This window comes from Lygodium microphyllum, chromosome 10, assembly GCF_053477565.2.
Source record: "Lygodium microphyllum isolate KBCC chromosome 10, Lygodium_microphyllum_v1.1.10, whole genome shotgun sequence".
NCBI lineage: Eukaryota > Viridiplantae > Streptophyta > Polypodiopsida > Schizaeales > Lygodiaceae > Lygodium > Lygodium microphyllum.
In genome coordinates this window covers 146,542,400-146,564,659 of record NC_141144.1, presented here as the reverse complement: position 1 = coordinate 146,564,659, position 22,260 = coordinate 146,542,400, and the positions used below count along the sequence as shown (strand labels likewise).

At 37.8% G+C, this 22,260-nt stretch overlaps 1 protein-coding gene across 1 annotated transcript; it reads right to left on the bottom strand.

The window, feature by feature from the left end:
* Positions 1–2,767: 2,767 nt before the first annotated feature.
* LOC148030664 (uncharacterized) lies at positions 2,768–3,937 on the bottom strand. Its single transcript, XM_087687019.1, has one exon. It carries the CDS (start codon positions 3,718–3,720, stop codon positions 3,013–3,015), a length of 708 nt encoding a protein of 235 aa, XP_087543145.1. The 5' UTR covers positions 3,721–3,937; the 3' UTR covers positions 2,768–3,012.
* Positions 3,938–22,260: the final 18,323 nt, after the last annotated feature.

Sequence of the window (22,260 nt, the reverse complement as noted above, 5' to 3'; positions counted from 1 at the left end):
TGGAGTGAATGCGATAATGTTTTTGTGAGTACAAACCATTTGAGTAGATATGAAAAGGGATGTGGGAGTACTCAGTGCTACCTTATGATCTAGGGGGAGCTATAGTAGATGATATATTTCAAAGCTTTTATGGGGTTAACTTTACCAAATCTAGGTGGTTCTAAGGATTTCATTCAACGGGCATATGGATACATGTTGTTTGGTGTAAATATATAATGCATTCCACATGAACTTTTGATTCCATATGATCCAAGAGATGGAAATTGGTTTTGATGCATGCTTCTATGGGCAATAGGACTTTGGGTTTTTGATTCTAGAGGTGACAATATGCTTATGTGCATGATATTTTAGGTGATAGGAATTTGGGTTTATGATCTAGAAGGATACAGTGATGCTCGTGACCTATGACACTTTACCTACTATTGGCCATTTCATCTAGGGGAAGAAGATGGTTTCTATGCTTATTTGTTTGAAAGACAAGTATTTGGCCATTTGAATTAGGTGGATTTGAGTAATGCAACACATGCTAGAGGATGTGCAGGTTTAGAGGGGGTTGAATTGTCATATGGTTTTGTGAAGCAAGACATGAAAACTCCATAAGCAGGTGTATTTGGATAATTTATTTAGTTTGAGTGGTGTTGATCTTGCTACACTACACTTGGCATCTTAGAGTTCTTTTGCATTGATATTGTCATATGGGACTTGCATATGGGCTTGCACTTATTGTCTAATGGTACACAATGTTCCAAAGTCATGAAACAAGGTTTGAACATTTGATAAGAATGATATGAGAGGAGCTATATTTGGGTAAGTAATGAATGGCTTTAGAAAAGATAAAACATGTGTTGGGGGCAACAAGACATGCAACTTTAAGGAGCAATTGTGTTGAGAGGAGCTATATTTGGGTAAGTAAGGAATGGCTTTAGAAAAGATAAGAAAACATGTTTTGGAGGCAACAGGACATGCAACTATAATAAGGAGTAGTCATATCACAACTCATAGCTTTGAATTCTTTTTGGATAGCAAGGATATTTTTGGGGGTATTGATGTTGATGAGGAAGAGGGCAAAAAGTGAGCATATTATAAGGAGACAAAGGGTCAAGCAAAGGGCACAACTTTGGGAAGATTTTCAAACTAGGTTTTATTGTTGATCATGAAGAAGAACATTGATAGATTTATATAGGGCCACTACTATCCTGAATATAATGTTGTCTTAAAACAAAAGAAGGATGTATTGGGCTATTCAAGAGGGCTATTATTTATCTGATGCAAAGTAAAACAAGTGCATATGGGGTGAACAAGGCTAGGGATGTTCGCAAACATGTACACGGTTGTTCTTGATCAAGAGGAACATTCAAAGCTAACTATAAAACTAAGGGCTATTAACAAAGAAAAATAGGGATAATTTGAAGAGTACAAAATAGGACTTTTCATAGAGAACAATAACTTGTCAAAATTATTTTACTTGCTTCCTTTGGCGTTAGACGCATGAACTTCTATGGAATGAAAGAATGTATGCAAGGTTTTGTTTTTGCTATTTGGGAGTTACAAAATTTCAATCCTACCTTGCATTTTGAGTGTGACAAGAATTCGGGCATGCCTATTTGTAGACTATTTGGAAACCTTTTTGTGGGAAGAAAATATGAATTGAAGACATATAAGTATATGATGTTATGCAAAACATCGAGTCATTGCTCATAGATTGGGATAACAATTGCGTATATTGGGTTTCTGGTTCAAGTTTCATGAATGAAATATGTAACTAATTGGTAGAAATATATAGATTTTGAATGTTGCTTTGTGAGAATAAGCATATTCAACTTCATATTCTCTTTCTCCACTTGTCTCAGTTTTCATTGGAAAGTTACTTGTGGAAATGTCTAGTCTTCTATTAATTGCAATAGAATTCAATAGGTAGAGGAAGTTAGCTAAAGGCAACAAGATAGCTCTACAATCATTCAAAGTCTAAAATGAAATAACAATACAATCAAAGCACACCATTACTTATACTTTCTTATATCAACTCTGTTGCTACCACATTAACAATGCGATGAGCTTTTAATCCATCCCATGTAGCATAGATGGGATGCTAATCCATCGCATGTAGCATAGATGGCATCCCAATCAACATCTATAGGGTCTTTTGCACCATTGTATGAAAGGAACATGAATTGATTCAAGTTCTCGAGTGACCATCTATTACGATTATTGGACTTGATATGACTCATTTTGGAGATATCTCTCTCACAATTGACTGCGCTTTCACAATCGACCGTGCTTGCAACAATGACCAAGCATGCAAGCCATTACTCCCCTTCTATAGCAAGGTTTGTAAAATCATGAGAAGGGCAAATATATTTTTCCTTGCCCTTGGATAACAAGGTTTTAAAAATACTTGCCTTCTTTTGAAGGTCATAATGCCTCTAGAAGGGCTTTGCAACCCTTTTTAAAAAACCCTATCTTCCACACGCTTACAGCATCATTTGACCAATTTCATATTGGATAACAAGTTAGAACCCCACCTTCGGTCTTGGGTGCCCCATCGATTCACATACGTTGTAACTTGTGCGTACTTGGGCAGATGTCGACGAGTCCTATGATCTATCCACCATCATGTATTTAGGAACTTGGTTGTATCACACATATTCAAGAATTAGCGGGTTTTCTTTCACTTCGTAGTTGCTCCTCTTTTTCCATGTAGTCCACAGAGAGAGAGAGAGAGAGAGAGAGAGAGAGCCCCTTGTAAGAGGTCTGCGAGGCACACATAAGTCCCAACGAAATTATCTATAAAGAAGGAAGCATGTTAATAACACCTGCGACCTAGCTAGTAGCTATTATGCGCTCTTAGACAAACCGTTATTGGCTACTAAAGGAAATTATGATTTTCCCGTCTTCATAGAAAAACACAGATGGAGGATTAGATACAAGTATGCGAGAATCGAGTGACAGAACCAAGGACGATGGACGCGGTCCATGCATGTAGGTGAAGTACGAGAAGCTGAACTCAGCCAGCTAAACTTGACAGGTGGCTCGGCAGCTGACGCAATCATACTGGCAGAAGCTACGGGCAGAGAGGCCTCGGCCTTTAACATCACCAGTAAAGCCGCCGCCGCCGCCGCCTCCACCGCCACTGCGATTTCCACCGCCCCCTCCTCCTCCCCCTCCTCCACCACCACCACCACCCCCGCCGCCCCCACCACCACCACCCCCACCACCTCCACCTCCTCCTCCTCCTCCTCCTCCCGGCCCATTGCCATTGCCCGGCCCTCGACCGAACCCGGGTCCTCGCCCGAAACCCGGCCCGTTACCAAACCCAGGTCCATTCCCGAACCCGTTGCCCGGTCCGTTCCCGAACCCAGGTCCATTCCCGAACCCGTTGCCCGGCCCGTTCGCGCCCCCGCCACCCCCACCCCCACCCCCACCCCTCCCGTTCCCGAACCCATTCCCTCGCCCGTTGCCGAACCCGTTGTGGAACTGCTGCAGACTCCGGAAGCCACCTCTCAGGATATCGCTTCTGCTGCACGTCCGCGGGCAGCCGATTATCATACCCGCGCATTTGCTCACTCCACTGCACTTGGCGTACTCCAAGCCGTCCGTTTGAAACAACTGATACCGAGCTCCCTCCTCCTCCTCATTACCAGCCACCACTGAGTAAGTCGAGGCCATGAGGACTGAGAGGAGGACGAAGACGAGCTTCGTCCGCCATAGCTCTTCCGCCATTAAACCTTACTCCTAGTACCGTCAGCTGCAGGTTATTAGCAGCTGACCACAGAACACGAGGCACTAAGATCAAACTGGGCTACTTCAGTGCAGATGACAATGCTGACTCTCACAGCAGTGCCTTCCTGCCTTCCCTACGCTCGACTCCTCAACTATATAGCCCACCAGGGTCCAGTACGTGTGCCTCCCTCTCTCTCTCTCTCTATCTCTCTCGCTCTCTCAGATCTCCGCGTCAACCGTGATCTTTGCTTATCTCGTTGAAATAGAAATCTAATCACGAGTCACAGCGTCCATCCATCCATCCATGATTCCACCCGTGACCCGTCACCCACCCACGGGCCACGGGCCACCACCGCATCCCTCCAGGCTCCAACTTGACTTTGGCCGCGGCTGCATTCAAAGCTCCCGAACATGGGCCCATTTCCGTCTACCGACCCATCTTTTTCAGAGGAAGCAGTCCACAATGTGACGTGAATCTTCAGACCCGTTCCCCACGCGGGCAAAGAGTTTGATAGAGTGCGTAATACGTATTTTGCCTCCATCCACCGTGCAGCCAAATTTGCTTGCGCGGGGAACGGTCGTACACACGAAGCATGGGGATCATCGCACCTCGGTTGGCCATCTGGGACCTGTTCCCACCAGGTCTTAATTCGCAACCAGGGTGGGAAAATCTGCCGGTTTGCATGCCTCGGGGTTTGCCACCAAATTGTGAACTGCGAAAGCATTGCCCAAAAGGATTTCCTTCCAACTTCACGCTCATTCGATTATGTATTTCAAAGAAAAAGTTATGCACAAGCATCATGTCTGCACGTACGAAAACAGACGGCTAATCCTCTCTGCACTTGAAAACGTTTCCCCTCTCTAACTAGAAACATATGCAACCACACCAAGTTCGAGAGAATGTTTTCAATACTCAAGCTATTTTGCAAGCATTAGCAATAAACATGCAAAATATTAATGGCAATAGCACAGATGTGCATATGTCAAATATTAAGAATGTGCAGAAAAACAATCAACCTCCTCCTTGAGGTCACATGCAATAGGTATTATGATTTTTCAACTTGTGGTCTTTTCGTGTGCTTCTTGGGATATCTCCCCTTTGAAATAGTAGTGCATTACTCCTTGCATCGCCCCTTGCATCTAGCACACCACTACAGCACACTAGCCTCAACTGTACATACTAGTTTCACCCCTTAGTGCATTACATCTACATTCAATGTGCACTAACCTAGTGTACTAGTGCACCTACATTGATGCACTTGTCCCATCCTAGTGCACCATCTAAGTACACTACCCTTTCACACACCCTTGCACCTTAGTATATAGACACCCATACTACTTGCATACCACCATGCACATAGCCTCACACCTAGGTACATACCTCTCATTGCTAGGTTAGCTCCATCACATTGTACTATGCATTGATGCATATGCACTATGCACCCCCATCAGCTACTAGCATAACCTAGTGAACACGCACTTGTGCACACTATCTCTAATGCATAATGTATTGTGCACCCAGAAGTATACTGACGTAACCTAGTGTGCACACTCATGCACACCATCTCTACACCTAGGGTAACACAGATGTGTACCCATTGGTGTCCCTTCTCTCTCTCTCTCTCTCTCTCTCTCTCTCTCTCTCTCTCTCTCTCTCTCTCTCTTCCAACACCTATCTTATTTGCAAAGGAGGGTGAAGGGAAAGGAGGGAGGAGGAAGGTGGCACCTTGTGTTAGACTTGTGTACCACCTCATGACCCATTCTAGATCCACCAACACACATAACCCTTGCACATAGAAAACACTACACTCTAGGATATCCACATATGTTGTGGTCAATTCTAGTACACTAGTGCACCTTAGTACACATGCAAAGTGCATTAGCCTTGTACACACATGAATACACCTAGTGCACTAGCACCACTCATCTAGAACTAGCCGTTGTACCTAATCCAACTAGTACACTCACCTTACATCTTTCCTAGTACACATTACCCTTAGGACACATGTATGTACACAATACTAATGCAATACACATGTGTACTGGCACACATGTATTTGTGCATTATACTCATGTACTATAGCTGGTGCACTTATGCACTAGTGCACCACATTTTAAATCCTCTTAGTACACCAACCTTTGCATTGTTGAGATGGCAAGCTCAACACATGCGGACATTGATGGTGGAGCACTTTGTTAGATAGGTTGGCATGTTTATACTTAGCACATTGGCACTTGGTTAGATAGGTTGGCACATTTATGCTTAGCATGTTATCATGCTGCTATGCAGTCATAGTGTGTAAAACCTTGGAGTGCATCATCATTTAGCTTTCATATTAATCCAGAGAGTCAATGTCATATTAGTCATTAGTATTAGTATCCATAGGATAGATGGTTTAAAAATAGAAATTTTTGGATAATTTTAAACTACTCTTGATATTTAGGTCATTATTTCTTGTAAATATCCTCAAAAGGTGTAGTAAAATTCTAGAATAGGGTGACATATAGACACGGGGAGGTCAGTCATAAATATATCTATGTATCACGTGGGTTCCAACATAAGGGATTTTAAAATACAATTTTTACATACAAAAGGGTCCCATATAAAGGGTTTGCTTATAGATTGAATAGAAAAGGGTTATGTTTTATTAAGGGAAAATTCATAGATTACGATATTTATAAATAGGCCTTGAACGCACATGATATAGAGGGTATACATATAGTGAACTAACCAAACATATCGAAAGCAAGTGGCTTTTTAGCCAGTTTTGGAAAATCTCATAAAAGAAGAAGGGCTCCCGATTTCGCTCCATGCGCGATCACAGTTTTTAGGCAGAAAACAACACTTCACATGGGAGGAGAGATGAAGGAGCGATCCGAGAGAATTTTGACTAGGTGTCTTGGTGTTTTATTTCCCTTTTGGGGCCAAGGAAACCATCCAATTTGTCATCTAAGCAATAGAGTAGAAACTAGTGTTTGGTACGCATTTTTGGGTATGAAAGGGAGCTCTAGGAGATCTAATGCTTGGAGATCACTTCTGAGTAGTAGTAGACATTGTCTAGATAATCCAATAATCATTTCTCTTGGAGTTTAGCCATCTAACGATCAGCTTGTGACTGCTGTAATAACCAGGAATATAAAGAGGAGTGAAGTGTATTTGGAGTCCCATACAAGGATTTTGTTTACCTTCTCAGGCTCTATCAATATGTAGTGCTCCTTGGAGAAGTACTTGGGCTTCTCCTACCAAGAAATCATTTACACCTATTGACATTTGGATTGCTTGGACTCTTTGTCTTGGATGTACAATAGAGTTTACATGTAATACATGCAGAGTCTAAATCATTGAGTTTTGTCTTTGTCTTATGTAAAGCTTTGGCAGACTTGACAAAAGGTTTTATGATTGATTCATGACGTATGGACATGTCTTGAAGAGAACTTGATTTTCAACATTCTTGAGATTCATTTGAATCTCATGCCTATTCTTTTTCTTCTCTTCTATCTCCTATTCTCTATTTTCTTCTCTCTCTGATCAATGAAAGATATGACCTTTCACCTAAAATCCCTTTGATATTAGTGAACTTGATGTGAAAGGTCATCTCAAAAGGCAAGGCATGATGGGAGAACCTTCAAGCACAGTTTTTGGTGATGTTTTGCAGTAGTAAAGAGAGTGATAAGAAGAAGTGTGGATCAGCCTAAAGCTACAAATCAGCCACCTCTTGAGCTTACTATGGAAGAGGTTAGGCAAGAGCAGAAACATAATAGCAAACAAGAGGGCAGAAAGAAGGGCAAGTAGCCAAGATAAAAGTTGTAGTTTGATATTGAGACTCTCCACAGATCTTAAGAAGGTTCTTAAAGAATGGATTTTAAACATACGGGTGAAATTCACCTTGGGAGAGGTGCTTGGTATCGCCAAGCAAGAATTTAATGACAAAATCATTGACATAATTAAGAGGAAGCGTTGATTTCTTGGTGATACCACTAGTGCATTGCTACAACTTGAAGAGAAAATTAGTTTGTTGGGCATTCGAGCTAAATATGAGCATGATGCAAGTGCTGGTTTATCAATGGAGGATGCTGCTAGTTAGTGGGAAGCATGTGGAAAAGAGAAGAAAGTAGTTGAAAATACATTGTCTTGTAGCAACATGCATGGTGGAGTAAGGTAGATGCAATGATATGGGGAAGAGACTCCAAGATATATTCCTCGGAGTCATTACACAAGAAATGATTGGGCAAGGCTACCACTGAAAAGGTAGTGAAAATACGGGAGCGTGAAACTCCTTGTGTTTCTTTGCTTGACCACATGCCCAAGATTAATATCATTGAGCCTGGATTGTATGAGAATGGTGTATGGCCTGTGGACACTCATTATGGTTGGCATATGAGGGCTGTAAATAATTCTTTGGGGGAGCTATATACTATGTGTCCTAATGTAAAAGTGACAATTGGTGATGTACAAGAAGAGCAACACTTCTTTGTGCAAGATAATTCCTCATATGCAGTGATTTTGGAACAACCCTATATTATAGGAGTATGTATGGAAACAAAGGTGCTTGATAATGGTTATGCTTATGCAAGAGTCAGAAGCAAGGATGGGAGAAAAGCAGTCCAATTTCTTACCATTTGTGTTATTCATTCTAGGAATTAAGATATGCTTCGAGAGTCTCCTTTGCCTTCAAATGTAAGGGAATTCAAAGAATCGGATTTTCGTTGAGAACTACTGTAATGCGAGGCTACAATAGTGTTGCTTGGAGGATGTACTTGACTCCTAATGGAATGAAGCATGCATTTACTGTTGGTTATTCTCAGTTTACAATAAAAAGTTCATGTTGGTTTAAGCCTATGGAAGCTATGTGTAAGGTTAAATGCATATCTATGATATGGGATGCTAAGAAATTGAGAGCATTGGAGTTGTTAGCTAAAAATGAAAGCATTTCAGGCATCTTTCATTGGCTAAATATTATTGACACTATGGCTGAAATTTCACCAACCATACATGCAAAAAATGAGGCTGAAAATAGAGTATTGTCAGTAATATTCTTTGGACATGTATGATGTTATAGCATTGTTTGCTCACTCAAGAGAGGAAGGGTTACAATGGGCAATTGTGGAGGCAAAATATAAGATGATTGACAAAAAGGTGGAACCATTTGCTTTGTCACTTCCACCAGATAGTGAGGATCTGTATGAGAAAGTATCAAGAAAGCTAAGTTTATGGGATCCTAAAGATATAGGTCATCAATTTATAGGTGAAACATTATAAGAACTAAAAGTTGGTGCAGAAGGGTTTCTTTTGCCTACTAAAAGAGATTGTTTATGCATATGTTGGCTAAGCATGGGAAAGCATTTGCATTTCAACCAGCTAAAATAGGCTATGTGGATCCAAATGTTGTCTCTCCTATGGTAATATTTGATGTGCCACATGTACCATGGAACTTGAGGCCTATTCCAGTCCCTAAAACTTACTTGCCAAAGCTAATGGATTTACTAAATAAAAAGATACACATGGAACTTGAGGCCTATTCCAGTGCCTAAAACTGAAATAGACTATGTGGATCCAAATGTTGTCTCTCCTATGGTAATATTTACTATGCCACATGTACCATGGAACTTGAGACCTATTCCAATGCCTAAAACTTACTTGACAAAGATAATGGATTTGCTAAATAAAAAGATACACATGAATATTTTGAAGCCCTCTTTAGCCCCGTACTCAAATTGTTAGTTTACTGTGCTAAAAAAGAATGGGACTTTGAGATTTATTCAAGATATGCAATCAAAGTGACTATACTAAATATGGGTGCATGACTTGTGGTTGATGAATTTGCAAAGGATATTGTAGGTAGAGCAATATATTCTTTGGGTGATCTTTTACTCAGTGTATGATCAGTTTCAACTTGTAGTTGAGAGCAAGGATATCACAACCATGAAGAGTCCCTTGGGGTTAGTAAGGATGTATGCTCTCCCCAGGGTGCAATGAACTCAGTGGCACACATGACAAATGCTATGAATAGGATACTCAAGGATTTAATACCACAGTTCACAATGCCCTTCTTGGATGATGTTCCAATCAAAAGGTATATTGTGGATGCAAAGAATGAAGCGATGGATGCTCATGGGTGGAGATCATTTATTATAGACCATATTGTTGATTATGAAATAATTTTGACACATTTAGAAGAGGTGCATTTAACTCTTTGAGGAAAAAAGTCACAGTCTTTGGAGTTGAAGAGGTTTTGATTGTTGGGCACATGTGTGGGCCCTATAGGAGAAGACCATCATCAGTAAAAATAGATGGGATTGATAGAAGATAAGATGTATGCAAGAATGTATTCAAGGTGTGCAGATTCTTGGGTGCATGTGTATTCTATTTGATATGGATCCCTCACTTTGCACATGTAGCTGATGCTCTACATCAACTCTTGAGGAAAGATCAGAGGTTTCACTAGGAAAGGAAGCATAAGAAAGCAATGAAGAAATTGAAGTAGCTCTCTCTTGAAATCTATTCCTACATTGATAAAGGTTAATTATTCACATTGGAAGCCTATCATTATTACTGTAGATACAAGCCCAATCAGGTTTGGATGGGCAATTGGGAAAGATGATAAGGAAGGAAAAATATATGCAATTTGGTTTGGTACTAAAGTGTTGACCCTTAAATGTAATAAGGAGTATTTTATTGATGCTTGTGTAGTCATTGAGATTGATTGTTTATTGGTATTGGGTATGATTACTACTCTAGACATTGCTATGCTTCAGTGGATTGAATACATAAAATCTTTGAGCCTTGAATTTCAACATATTGGAGAAAGAGATAACTAGGTAGTGGCAAACATGTTATCTCGGGCACACTATGAGAATGAAGATGGGATGATGGATAATGAGGAATAAGATGACTTTCTTGCTATTGCTAAAAATGATATTTTGATTGGTGAAACTAAATTGGTAGTTGTTGTAACTACATTACAAATCTCATTAATGCAAAGACAACAATAAATACAGTAAGTACAACAATTGGTTTGTCAAGTACAAGTGATGTAATAGTGAATTCAACTATGCAAGGAGTTGCTACAACACTAATAGAAGTATGGACAACAAAGAGAAAACACTTTAGATGCTATGTATTATGTGTAGAAGTGTTTTTGGAAGACAGATGCAAGAGAGTGGTTGAGAATTGCTCAATACCTCAGCACATTAACAAAGAGAGAAGAGTGGTTCAAAAGAGATGAGCACTTGTGGAAACATGCTAAGAAAAAATAGGGCATGCCATTGCAAGCTCTGGGTAACAGAGCTTCACAAGTAAACATTATGTAAGAATTTTATCAAAGCTTATGGGTTGGCCATAGAGACATTTGAGGTACTTTTGCAAAGATCAAAGAAAGATATTGGTGGCAGGGCATGTATAAGGATGTTGTTCACTTTGTGAAAACATGTACGCTATGTCAAATGTATTCATCTGTGAGACATCGGGATGGATTGCAGTCTATATATCCTTTGTCTCTTCATTTTAAGTGGATAATGGATTTAGCCACGATTCTTAATGAAGTATCTTGTACTTGCCTATAAAGACTTGACTAATGAAGTGGAAGGAAGAGCTCTACATACCAAGACAACAAATGTAGTGTGTACTTTTCTTTTAGAATAGATATTTTATCGATATGGTTATGTAGAAAAAATTACAACAGATAGGGTTGAACTGGATGTAGGTGAAGCCCATGATTTCTTTACACAGCTGGGGATAAAGCTTGCTTTAACTTTAGCTTATAACACTGAAGAAAATGGCAAAGTGAAAGAGTTCACCTACCTATTGTGAAGGCATTGGCAAAAGCATATGGAGAGAAGGTAAAAGAGTGGCTACGATTGGTCCCTTATACTTTATGAGCTGACAGAACAACTCATAGTACTGTTACAGGATATATGCCTACTGAATTGATTTACAGTCAAAAGCCTATCATGTCAGTAGAAGAGATGACAATCACATGGAGTATACTACCTTGGGAAGAGAAGTTGAATTGAGAGAAGTTGTTTGCCTTACACGTATTAGACAATTGGAAAGAAAGTTAGAAGACATAGAGGCAATAGTTGCAAAGTTAAGGGCATCAAAGATAAAAAACAAGAAACAATTTGAAATAAGACATAGATTGAGGCCAAGAAACATATAAGATGGAAATGGGGTGGTGGTTTATGATAGCACTTTAGAAAACCAGCATAATGCCATGTGTAAAGTCTCCAAACGATGGTTTATGATAGCACTTTAGAAAACCAGCATAATGCCATGTGTAAAGTCTCCAAACGATGGTTTGGACCTTATATGGTAAGAGAGGTATTTGATAATGCTACTTATGCATTAAATGAGTTGAATGGGAAAACCATAATAATTCAAGTAGCAAGGAAAAGAATCAAATTATTCAAGAGACAAGAATCTATTGCCTATGAGTTGCCAGAACTAGATGAAAATAGTGGCCATGATACAAGGGCTACCTAGGAAGATATGGAAGATGAATAAGCAAAGGATATGGTTGCAAAGGATAAGGAGGACTCTGAATATGGTGACAACTAGGACTTTGGCACATTGAGGATGTGCAGGTTCAAAGGGGGTGGATATCGTACTACTACATGCGGCCACAGTGTGAAAAACCCTGGAGTGCATCATCATTCGGCTTTTGTATTAATATAGAGATTCAATGTCATATTAGTCATTAGTATTTGTGTCCATAGTATGGATGGTCCAAAAATAGAAAATTTTGGATAATTTTAGTCTATTTTTGATATTTTGGCCATTATTTCTTGTAAATATTGTCAAAAGGTGTAGTAAACTTCTAGAATAGGGTGACATGCAAAAAGCAAGTGGCTTTTCAGTCAATTTTGGAAAATCTCATGAAAAAAGAAGGGCTCCCAAATTTGCAGCATGTGCAATTGCAGTTTCAAGTAGAAAACAACATTGCGGATGGGAGAAGAAAGTAAGGAGTGATTCAAGAGAATTTTGAGAAGGTGTCCTAGAGTTTTACCCCCCTTTTAGAGCCAATGGAATCATCAGATTTGCTATCTGAGTAGCAAAGTAGAAGCTAGTACTTGGTGCACGTTTTTAGATATAATAGGGAGCTCTAGGAGATCTAATGCTTAGATATTGCTTCAAAGTAATAGTAGACATTGTCTAGATAATCCAAGAGCCATTTCTCTTATAGTTTAGCTATCAAATGATCAGCTTATGACCATTATAATAACCATGAATACATAAGGCTAAAGAGTATTTGGAGTCCCATACAATGATTTTTTTTACCTTCTCAGGTTCTATCAATACCTAGTGCTCTCAGGAGAAGTACTTGGGCTTCTCCTACCAAGAAATCATCTACATCTATTGCTATTTGGATTGTTTGGACTCTTTGTCTTAGATGTATAATAGAGTTTACATATAATACATGTAGATTCTAAATCATTGAGCTTTGTCTTTCTCTTATGCAAAGGCTTTGGTAGATTTGGCAGAAAATCTTATGATTGATTCATGATGTATGCACATCTCTTGAAGAGAACTTGATTTCTAGCATTTTTGGGATTCATTTGAATCTCCTGTCTATTCTTTTGCTTCTCTTATATATTCTATTCTCTACTTCCTTCTCTCTTTGATTTCTAGTGGATATGACCTTTTGACTAAAATCCCTCTAACAATGTTGGCGGTCATTATGATCCTCACATGGCTATTAATTTATTATTTATTATATTTGGTATATTACATCTATTTATATTGACATAGTTATAGAGCCAATCAATTAATATATTCAATTATTATTATTTGACTTAGTAGGTCACTTTTCTTTATATTGTATCTTATCTATACTGTGCAAACATTATATTTTGTAAAGAATAAAGAACAAAAACTAACAAGAAAACATGTTGGCCTCCATTTTTCTTCCTGTATTCTTGAGTGAGCTTTCTCTTATGTGTATTGTGTATGTTTGGTACAATCATGCTTAAGCAATTCTCCCCACCACCAGGTGATTCATGACATGGTATCAAACCAATGCCACTAGTGCGAGAGGTTGATTTTGAATGTTGAAGTGAAGGAGAAGGTGCAAGGAATATTCAAGTAAGCAAGTAACCAGTAATAAGCTCTCCCATTCTCTCCCTCTTTCCCTCAGATAGTGCCTATGGACGTACTAAAAGAAAGATAGAGCAAAAATCCCAAATTATAGTGAGACTTAGTGAGCGAGCAAAATAATGTATATTGTACTTATAAGTGGATAAGGGGTTTCTTACTGTGTTTTTGGCCATTTGAGACCATTTTGGGTCTTGTTTTAGCTTCACAGGGTTATTAAAAATAATTTTAGTATACGTAGTAATTTTGAATGTATTCCATTTTGATTGTATTAACCGTTTCTAGGTGCATAGATAATAAATTTTGAATCTATGAGTTTTGAGGTATTTGTCATGAAACAAATACAAGGTTTATCTACAAACAAGTTGTAGATTATATGTACTATTGGACAGTTAGTGAAAAAGACTGCCAGGTTTATTGTTTTGCCAAAAGACTTACCTGTTATTTAGTACTCAACTTTGTCATAATGATTGAGAATATTGGAAATCCTATTATTGAGAAGCTAAACAAGAATAACTATACATCATGGAAGTTCCATGTGATGAACTTCCTTATTGGAAAATGCCTCTTTGAGTTTGTTTTAGGTCAAGAAAAGAACTAGAGCTAAGTGATCATGTGATTGTACAAGTATTAAAGGCATGGAAAGAATGGAATGCAAAGAACAAAAGGCTAAAGTATTAGATATTTGCAATCATTGAAAACACTATCCCGAGGTATATCAGAATTGTAGGGAATTCATATGCAGCTTGGACAATCTTCCAAATATATCTTCAATAAATATAAAGACATGGAAGATTTAACTCAAGTAAGAGTTGAATACCTTGAAGAAATGAAATATTTTTATAATAGAGTATATTTTGAAGGTTAGGAGCATTATAGATGTCTTATCAACTATCAATAAAATATATGTATAAAAGCCATTTCTAGATTTTGACAAGTTGGTATCTCTCATAATCACTAAAGAGATCAAGATGTAGGGTAAATCAATTGAAAAAAATGGTGAACATGTCTAAGAATTTTACTCAAGTTTAGGAAAAGTATGTAGCACATTCTCTTCAAGATATTGTGCTATGGGACATATTCGTGGATGTGGCAAATTTCAATAATAAGTGTAAGTTAATTGCAAAAGGAAGCAGAGTTGACTACATGTTTACTTTGGATGCTAGAATCCCTACTATAACTATTTCTATGTATACTAAATGCAAGGGTGCGGTTGCAAATATAACACAAATGCATTGGACACGAAAATTTACAAATGTTGAAATTAATACAATTGGAAGGTTTGTTATAGATTTACCTACATTCAAAGTTGCAAGGTTACATATAGTTTGTGAAGTAGGCAAGGCAACTATTTTCACATGACAAATATATAAGTAAGAATATACTTGATGTTGTGCATACATATGTTTAGAGACCTATCCAAAATGTATGTCTTGGTGATAATCATTGTTTTAAATATGCAAGATATTTCTAAAGCCTCTTAGTGTACTACATTATTCTAAATCCTTTTAGTGCACCAACCTTTGCATTGTTGAGATGGCGTGCTAAACATGTGCAGACATTGATGATTGAGTACTTGGTTAGATGGATTGACATGTTTACACTTAAAGCATTTGGTGATCATTATGATTTTCACATGGCCATGGATTTATCATTTATTATATTTGGTATATTACATCTATCTATAGTTAACATAGTTATAGTACCAATCGATTAATATAGTTAGTTATGCACTGTTTGACTTAGTATGCCATTTTTCTTTGTATTGTATCTTATGCATACTTTGTATATATTGTATTTTGTAATGAAGAAAGAAAGAAAACAAACAAGAAAATGTGTTGGCCTCCCTTTCTCTTCCTGTGTTCTTGAGTGAGCCTCCCCTTGTCTATATTGTGTATATTTGGCACAATAGCTCAAGCAAGTCTCCCCACCAAGTGATTTGTGACATGGTATCAATGTAGTGACACTAAGAGAGGCCAATTTTGAAGGTTGAAGTGTAGAAGGAATAAAAATTCAAGTAAGCAAGTAATCAATAAGAAGCTCATCTTTTCTCTTTCTCTTTCCCTTGGATAGTGCTTGTATAAGTATTAGAAGTAGTGTAAAGCAAAAATCTCAGATTGCAGTGAGATTTAGTGAGCAAGTAGAACAATGCATACTGTACAGATAAGTCATTAAGGGCTTTCTTTTTGTGTTTTTGGCTATTTAGGGCCATCTTGGGTCTCGTTTTGGCTTCGTAGGGTTGCTAACAACAATTTTAATGCATACAGTAATTTTAATTATGTTGATCATTTCTTTGTATATAGATTACAAATTTTTAATCTATAAGTTCTAAGGTGCTTTTCAAGAAGAAAACACAAGGTTTATCCTACAAACAAGTTGTAGATTGTATGTATTATTGGGCAATTAGTACTTAACTTGTCATAATGGTTGAGAATAGTGGAAATAATATTATTGGGAAGCTAAATAAGAATATCTATCCATCATGGAAGTTCCATGTTTTGAACTTTCTTATTAAAAAGGCCTCTTCGAGTTTGTTTCAGGTGAAGAAAAGGAACTAGAGCTAAGTGATCATGTGATTGTACAAGTATTAAAGGGATGGAAAAAATGGAATGCAAAAGATAAATTTTGACTAAAGTATTGGCTACTTGGAGTCATTGATAACACTATGTTAAGGTATATCGAAAGTATAGAAAGCTCATATGCAGCTTGGACAATCTTCCAAAATATATCTTCAATAAATACAAAGATACGGAAGATTAAACTCAAGCAAGAGTTAAATACCTTGAAGAAAGGAAAGATGTTTGCAATTGAGTATATCTTGAAGGTGAGGAGCATTTTCGATGCCTTAGCAACTATCAATGTAATACTTGATGATAATGATTTGGTTTTATCTACTTTGGATGGTCCTAAATGAGAAGACATGAAAATCTTTTGTTGCTTCTACATATGTATGAAAGCCATTTCCAGATTTGGACAAGTTGGTCTCTCTCATGATCATTGAAGAGATCAACATGAAGAAGTAGTGAATATGTTCAAGCATTTTACTCAAGTTCAGAGAAGGGGATGTGGCAGATTCTCTTTAAAGGGGTGTGGTATTGGACATATTCCTAGTAATGAGCAAAACAACTCAAATCAACAATTTGATGATATGTATATTTCAAAAGGCCATGGTAATTCTAGATAGGGGGAACTCTAAAGAAAGAGGTGGATAGTAGAACAAAGATTCGAATCATTCTAGTACTATTTTTTGTTATTGTGAAAGCACATGTCATATTATAGCCCACTGTTATGACATTCACAATGGAAAATTATAGTAAGAAAATTATGCATAATTTTCAAGACATAATGATAATAAAAATGTGTTTGTTTGTCATGCAACATATGATGAATGTTGTTATAGAAAATATGGTATGTGATGATGTATAGTATATTGATTTAGGTACGTCTAATGATATAACCAGCCATGCTAAATGGTTTGGAGAGATATAAGGTTTACAAGTCTAGATTATCTAGAGATAGGTGATGATTTATGTCATTTTATTTCACATATTAAAAATTTTTCATTGTCCTTGTATGATGGCTAGACAAAGTGTTTGTTAGATATTTAACATGTGCCATTCATCATAAAAAATTTGGTAGCTATTGGTCAAATGGTAGAGTAAGGGTTGCAGTTTAGATTTAATGCAAAGGGCTATTTTGTTGAAGATTTTCATTGTCCTTGCATGATGGCTAGACAAAGTGCTTATTAGATATTTTACATATGCCATTCATTAAAAAAATTCGATAGCTGTTGGTCAAATGGTAGAGCAAGGATTGCAGGTTAGATGTAATGCAAATGGCTATTTTGTTGAAGATTTCGAAATAAGTGTAAGTTAGTTGCAAAAGGGAGCAGAGTTGGATGCATGCCTACTTTGGATGCTAGAATCCCTACTATAAATGTTTCTATGCATACTAAAGGAAAAGGTGTGATTGTAAACATTAAAATATAACACAAATGCATTGGATATGCAAATCTAGAAATGTTGAAGTTAATACAATCGAAAGGTTGCCCTACATTCAAAGTTATAGAGTCACATAAAGTCTGTGAAGTAGGCAATGCAATTATAGTTCCATCTTAGCAACTAGACTAAAGGCTTCCTCATAATCCAACCCATACTATTAGGCATATCCTTTCAGTGTCAATCTAGCTTTGTACCTCTCTAGTGAACCATTAGACTTACATTTTACTTTATAGACCCACTTGCATCCAATAGACATTTTACACTTAGGCAACTCAACCAAATCCCATGTCTTATTTTTTAGCAAGGCCTCATATTCATCATCCATAGCCTTGCGCCAGTTTCCATCCTTAACTTCTTCTACAAAAGATGTAGGCTCTTTGTATTTATGCACCTCTGTCACGTATGCATAATGTTTCACTGAGTATCCACTATAGATAAGCCTATCCATAGGCTTTCTTTCTCTTTGCAATTTCTGCAATGGAGGTGAACTAGATTCCACTCTCTCATGAGGTGGTACATATCTCTGCTTAACTCTAGATGTAACCATTGTAGGTTTACCAAACTCTCAGTGTTAAGACTCTCAAAAGAGTTATAACCTAAAATCAATGGACCTGTAATATCATAAGAGACCTTCTCTTTTTCTTTATATCCCTCTCATTGACATATCTATGTTAGTGGATGGAGTGAGCAGTGGATTTTTTACCCTGAAACATGCTCAAAATTTGCCAAAAAATCTGCATTTCAAGTGAAAATTGAATCCCGTCAAAGACGGCAGAGGTAGTTGGGTCAATTTTAAGCGGCAAGCAAAAGATGGGTTTTAAAAGCGCTTTCAAGACAACCAAGCGATGGTTGCAAAATTTTCATAAATTTTTTAAGTGTTGGATAGGACTTCTAGAAGTGGCCAGCAGTGGGGGACCCCGAAATAGTGAGGCAGAAATTTTTAGATCATTAATCGGACGTCGAGCGTGGAAGAGGTAGTGCTTGAGGTGGAGGACAAAACCAATTAATGTAAATGGCCTTGGAAGGTGAAGGCGCGTGACCCTTGGGGCCTCACCCCTCAACATTGAAACGTGACCGGAGGGGGGGGGTTTTTATGGAAAAAAAAAAGAAGGGGAGTCACAAGCGACGATCTGCATGATGGAGAGGCAATGAGGGGGCTAAAAACAACCCCCTAATTAGATCACACTAATGAATCTTTGTAGTTTCTCACTCTCCAACACCTGGCCTCGTGTGAGAGATGGTTGCCCAGTTGGTGAGATCCAAATCTAATATTTCTCTCGCCTCCCTCTCTCTCTTCCAAATGATGGTTCACACGAAGGAAATCAAGAAGAAGAGGGATTGCTCCAAGATCAAGAGGCTGATCAGGGAAGGTGTTTAGCATTGAAGAATGGTTGCTGGTCGGCGGTCCATTGGCTGCCCATATTAATTATCAAAAAATCCGATCATGATTGAGGGTTGCACATAAAAGAAATGCAGAACCATAATGATACATAGTCGTAATAATTAAATTATAACCTGAAAAGTGCATTTTCAGAGGAAAAATGAAGTTTTTGTTGGTTTTGGGGTGGAAAAATGGAATTCACGTGGGATAAAATTGTGATAAGACCTATCTTTCAGCTATCATGATTAGTCAAGAATCATAGATCCGAAAATACCCTATTTTTATGAATAAATAAATAAATAAAAATAGAAAAAATAAGAGAAAAATGGTTTTTTGTGCTTTAAAAATTAAGAAAAAATATGATTAATGTTTGTGAATGTTAAATGAGGCTCAAGCATGAGGATTAAGGCCTAGTTCAGCCTTTTTTTTATGTTTTGTGTATTTTTTATCGCTTTTCATATGAAAAAATGACATACAAATGAACCCTACACCTACGCAATGTTGCAAAACCTAAGCGGTAGGGGGAGAGAGCATTTGTGAGTGTGTTTAGTTGTTGGAAATGAGTTATAGTATGATATTTTTCTTTATGCACAACATATAGGACAATCTTTTGTTTAAGTTAAAGGGACTAGTAACACGGAAAAGTCCAGTGCTAGTCTCTATCAATGCAACACTTGTGCTTAGTTGTAAGATCATTAAAAGGCTGATTTCACACTTCACTTTGTTGATTTTTAATGATAAATGTTTGAGCACAAGGGTCATTCACCCATGCATTAAGCATAGCATGGTATCACATGTAATGAAGCATTCAACCAGGAAAAGAAATCTAACTAAAACTGAAATAGACATGAAATAACAAAATATCTTCCATGTATTAATGATGAGAACTCCAAAAATACATGATAGCCATGGCTAATGCTTCATCTAGCAAGAAGGTAGCTAACATCAAGAAAGTAAACAACAAAACTTAGTGAATGAGCCAAAAGATGTCTTCTCTTAGCCTCTTGCCTTCTTTATCCTAACTCCTCATCTCCAAAGTTAAGGGTACATTTACATAGGCAAGGGCTAAAAATTACAAGGTATGGAATTAGCATGATTCCAAAGTACAAAAATATCAAGGTATTTTCTTTCATGACAAACCATTCCATCCTAAGATGGTTTTTTACTCAAAAACGAGGATAAATGGACCAAATCCAAGCCAAGGATAATAGTAATCATATCCATGTAGCTCTGATATGATAGGAAAACACTTTCCAAATAAGAGAGACTTTTATGTATACCAAATTGTGAGTAAATTGGCTACTGTCCAAACAGGGCTGATTTATAAAAACCGTCATAACTTTTGATAGAGTAGTCCAAATGACACATATGAAGTATAGAAATGAAGTATACAATCCCTAGTATCACCGCATAACATTAAAATCAATTTTTGATAAAGTCGGGACAGTTCTATTGCCAACAGTAATATCTCACAGCAAGCTGTCCCGCACAGTCTGTCATGTATCATCCTGCAAAACCAAGGAAAATCATTCACATAAGTGGATGGTTGCCAAGAAGATTACTCTATAGGTAGACTCTTCCACTTAATGAGGTACTCAGTAAGAGTACAATTTCTAAGCACTTTTTCTCTCTTTCTAATAATACTTTCAGGTTCGTAATGACAAGTCGTGCTTCATCCATTGGTGGGAACTCTTCCAATACCTACACATCAGGTCCAACATACTTCTTAAGCTGTGAAACATGAAATACATCATGTATTCTAGTGGAAGAAGGTAGTTGGAGCTTATAAGCAAGCTCTCCAACTTTGTCCACTACCAAATATGGTCCATAAAATCTGTGAGCAAGCTTATTGTTCCCACCCTTCAATGAAGCATAGTGTGTCTTGGGCACTTTAAGAAACACCCAATCTCCAACTTTGAAGTCCAAATGTGTTCTCTTCTCATTGGCATAGGCTTTCATTACTTCTTGTGCTTTCCTTATGCTGTCCTTGCATTGTCTCATGAGCGTCTCCATCATTTCCAACTCTTCCTTTGCTTGGGGGTTGATATCTTCATGAAATAAAATTGATGGGATTTGGACTTTGTACCCATAAAGTGCTTCAAATGGGGACATACCTATTCTCATGTGATACATGTTGTTATAGAAAATTTTAGCAAGGTGGATCCAACAATCCCATAAAGCTTGTGTGTCATGACAATAATGCCTAAGGTACACTTCCACCCAGTGATTGACTCTCTCCATTTGCCCATTGGTTTGGGGGTGATAGGCTGTACTAGGAGTGAGAAAAGTACCCATAGAAGAGAATAGACTTCTCCAAAAGTTGCGCATGAATTTTGTATCTCTATCCGATACTATTCTCATTGGCATACCATGCAGCTTGAACACACCTTCCATAAATTGCTCAACCACTTGCCTTGCTGAATATTGTATTTTGGTTGGAATAAACTGGGTTGATTTAGTCAATCTATCAACAACCACATAGATACTATTCCATCCATGACTAGTAGTAGGTAATCCCGTTATAAAGTCCATGGAAATGTCAATCCATTTTCCCGTAGGAATAGGTAAAGGCTGAAGGAGTCTGGCTGGTAATAAAGTGGAGTCCTTATTTTGCTGGCACTCTAAACACTTGGATACATGCTCCTAGATGTCCTTCCATAAACCCTTCCAATAAAAACTTTTATGGACCTTGTCAAAGGTCTTGAATAGACCCAAATGACCAGCCATTGGTGATGAGTGCATCTCATGGAGCACTTTCAGCTTGAATTTATTGTTAGGAACCAAGTACACTTTACCTTAAACCATAAGAGTCCATTATGCACTTTGAAATTTGGAAATTATTCATCATGTCCTTGCTGTAATTTCTGTAAAATCTGGGTAGCATGCTCATCCAGCACATATTCTTAATGGATGTCATTTATCCAATCCTTATAAATTGTAGACACTGTAGATAAACTGCATGCCCACATTCTAGATAACGCATCAGCCATAACATTATCCTTTCCAGCCATGTATGCTATTTCAAAATCATATGACTGCAAGGTAGCCAGCCATCTCTTTCGCTTGGG

Excerpts from the sequence above, each read along its gene's own strand:
- LOC148030664 (XM_087687019.1), bottom strand. The coding sequence starts at position 3,720 with ATGGCGGAAGAGCTATGGCGGACGAAGCTCGTCTTCGTCCTCCTCTCA.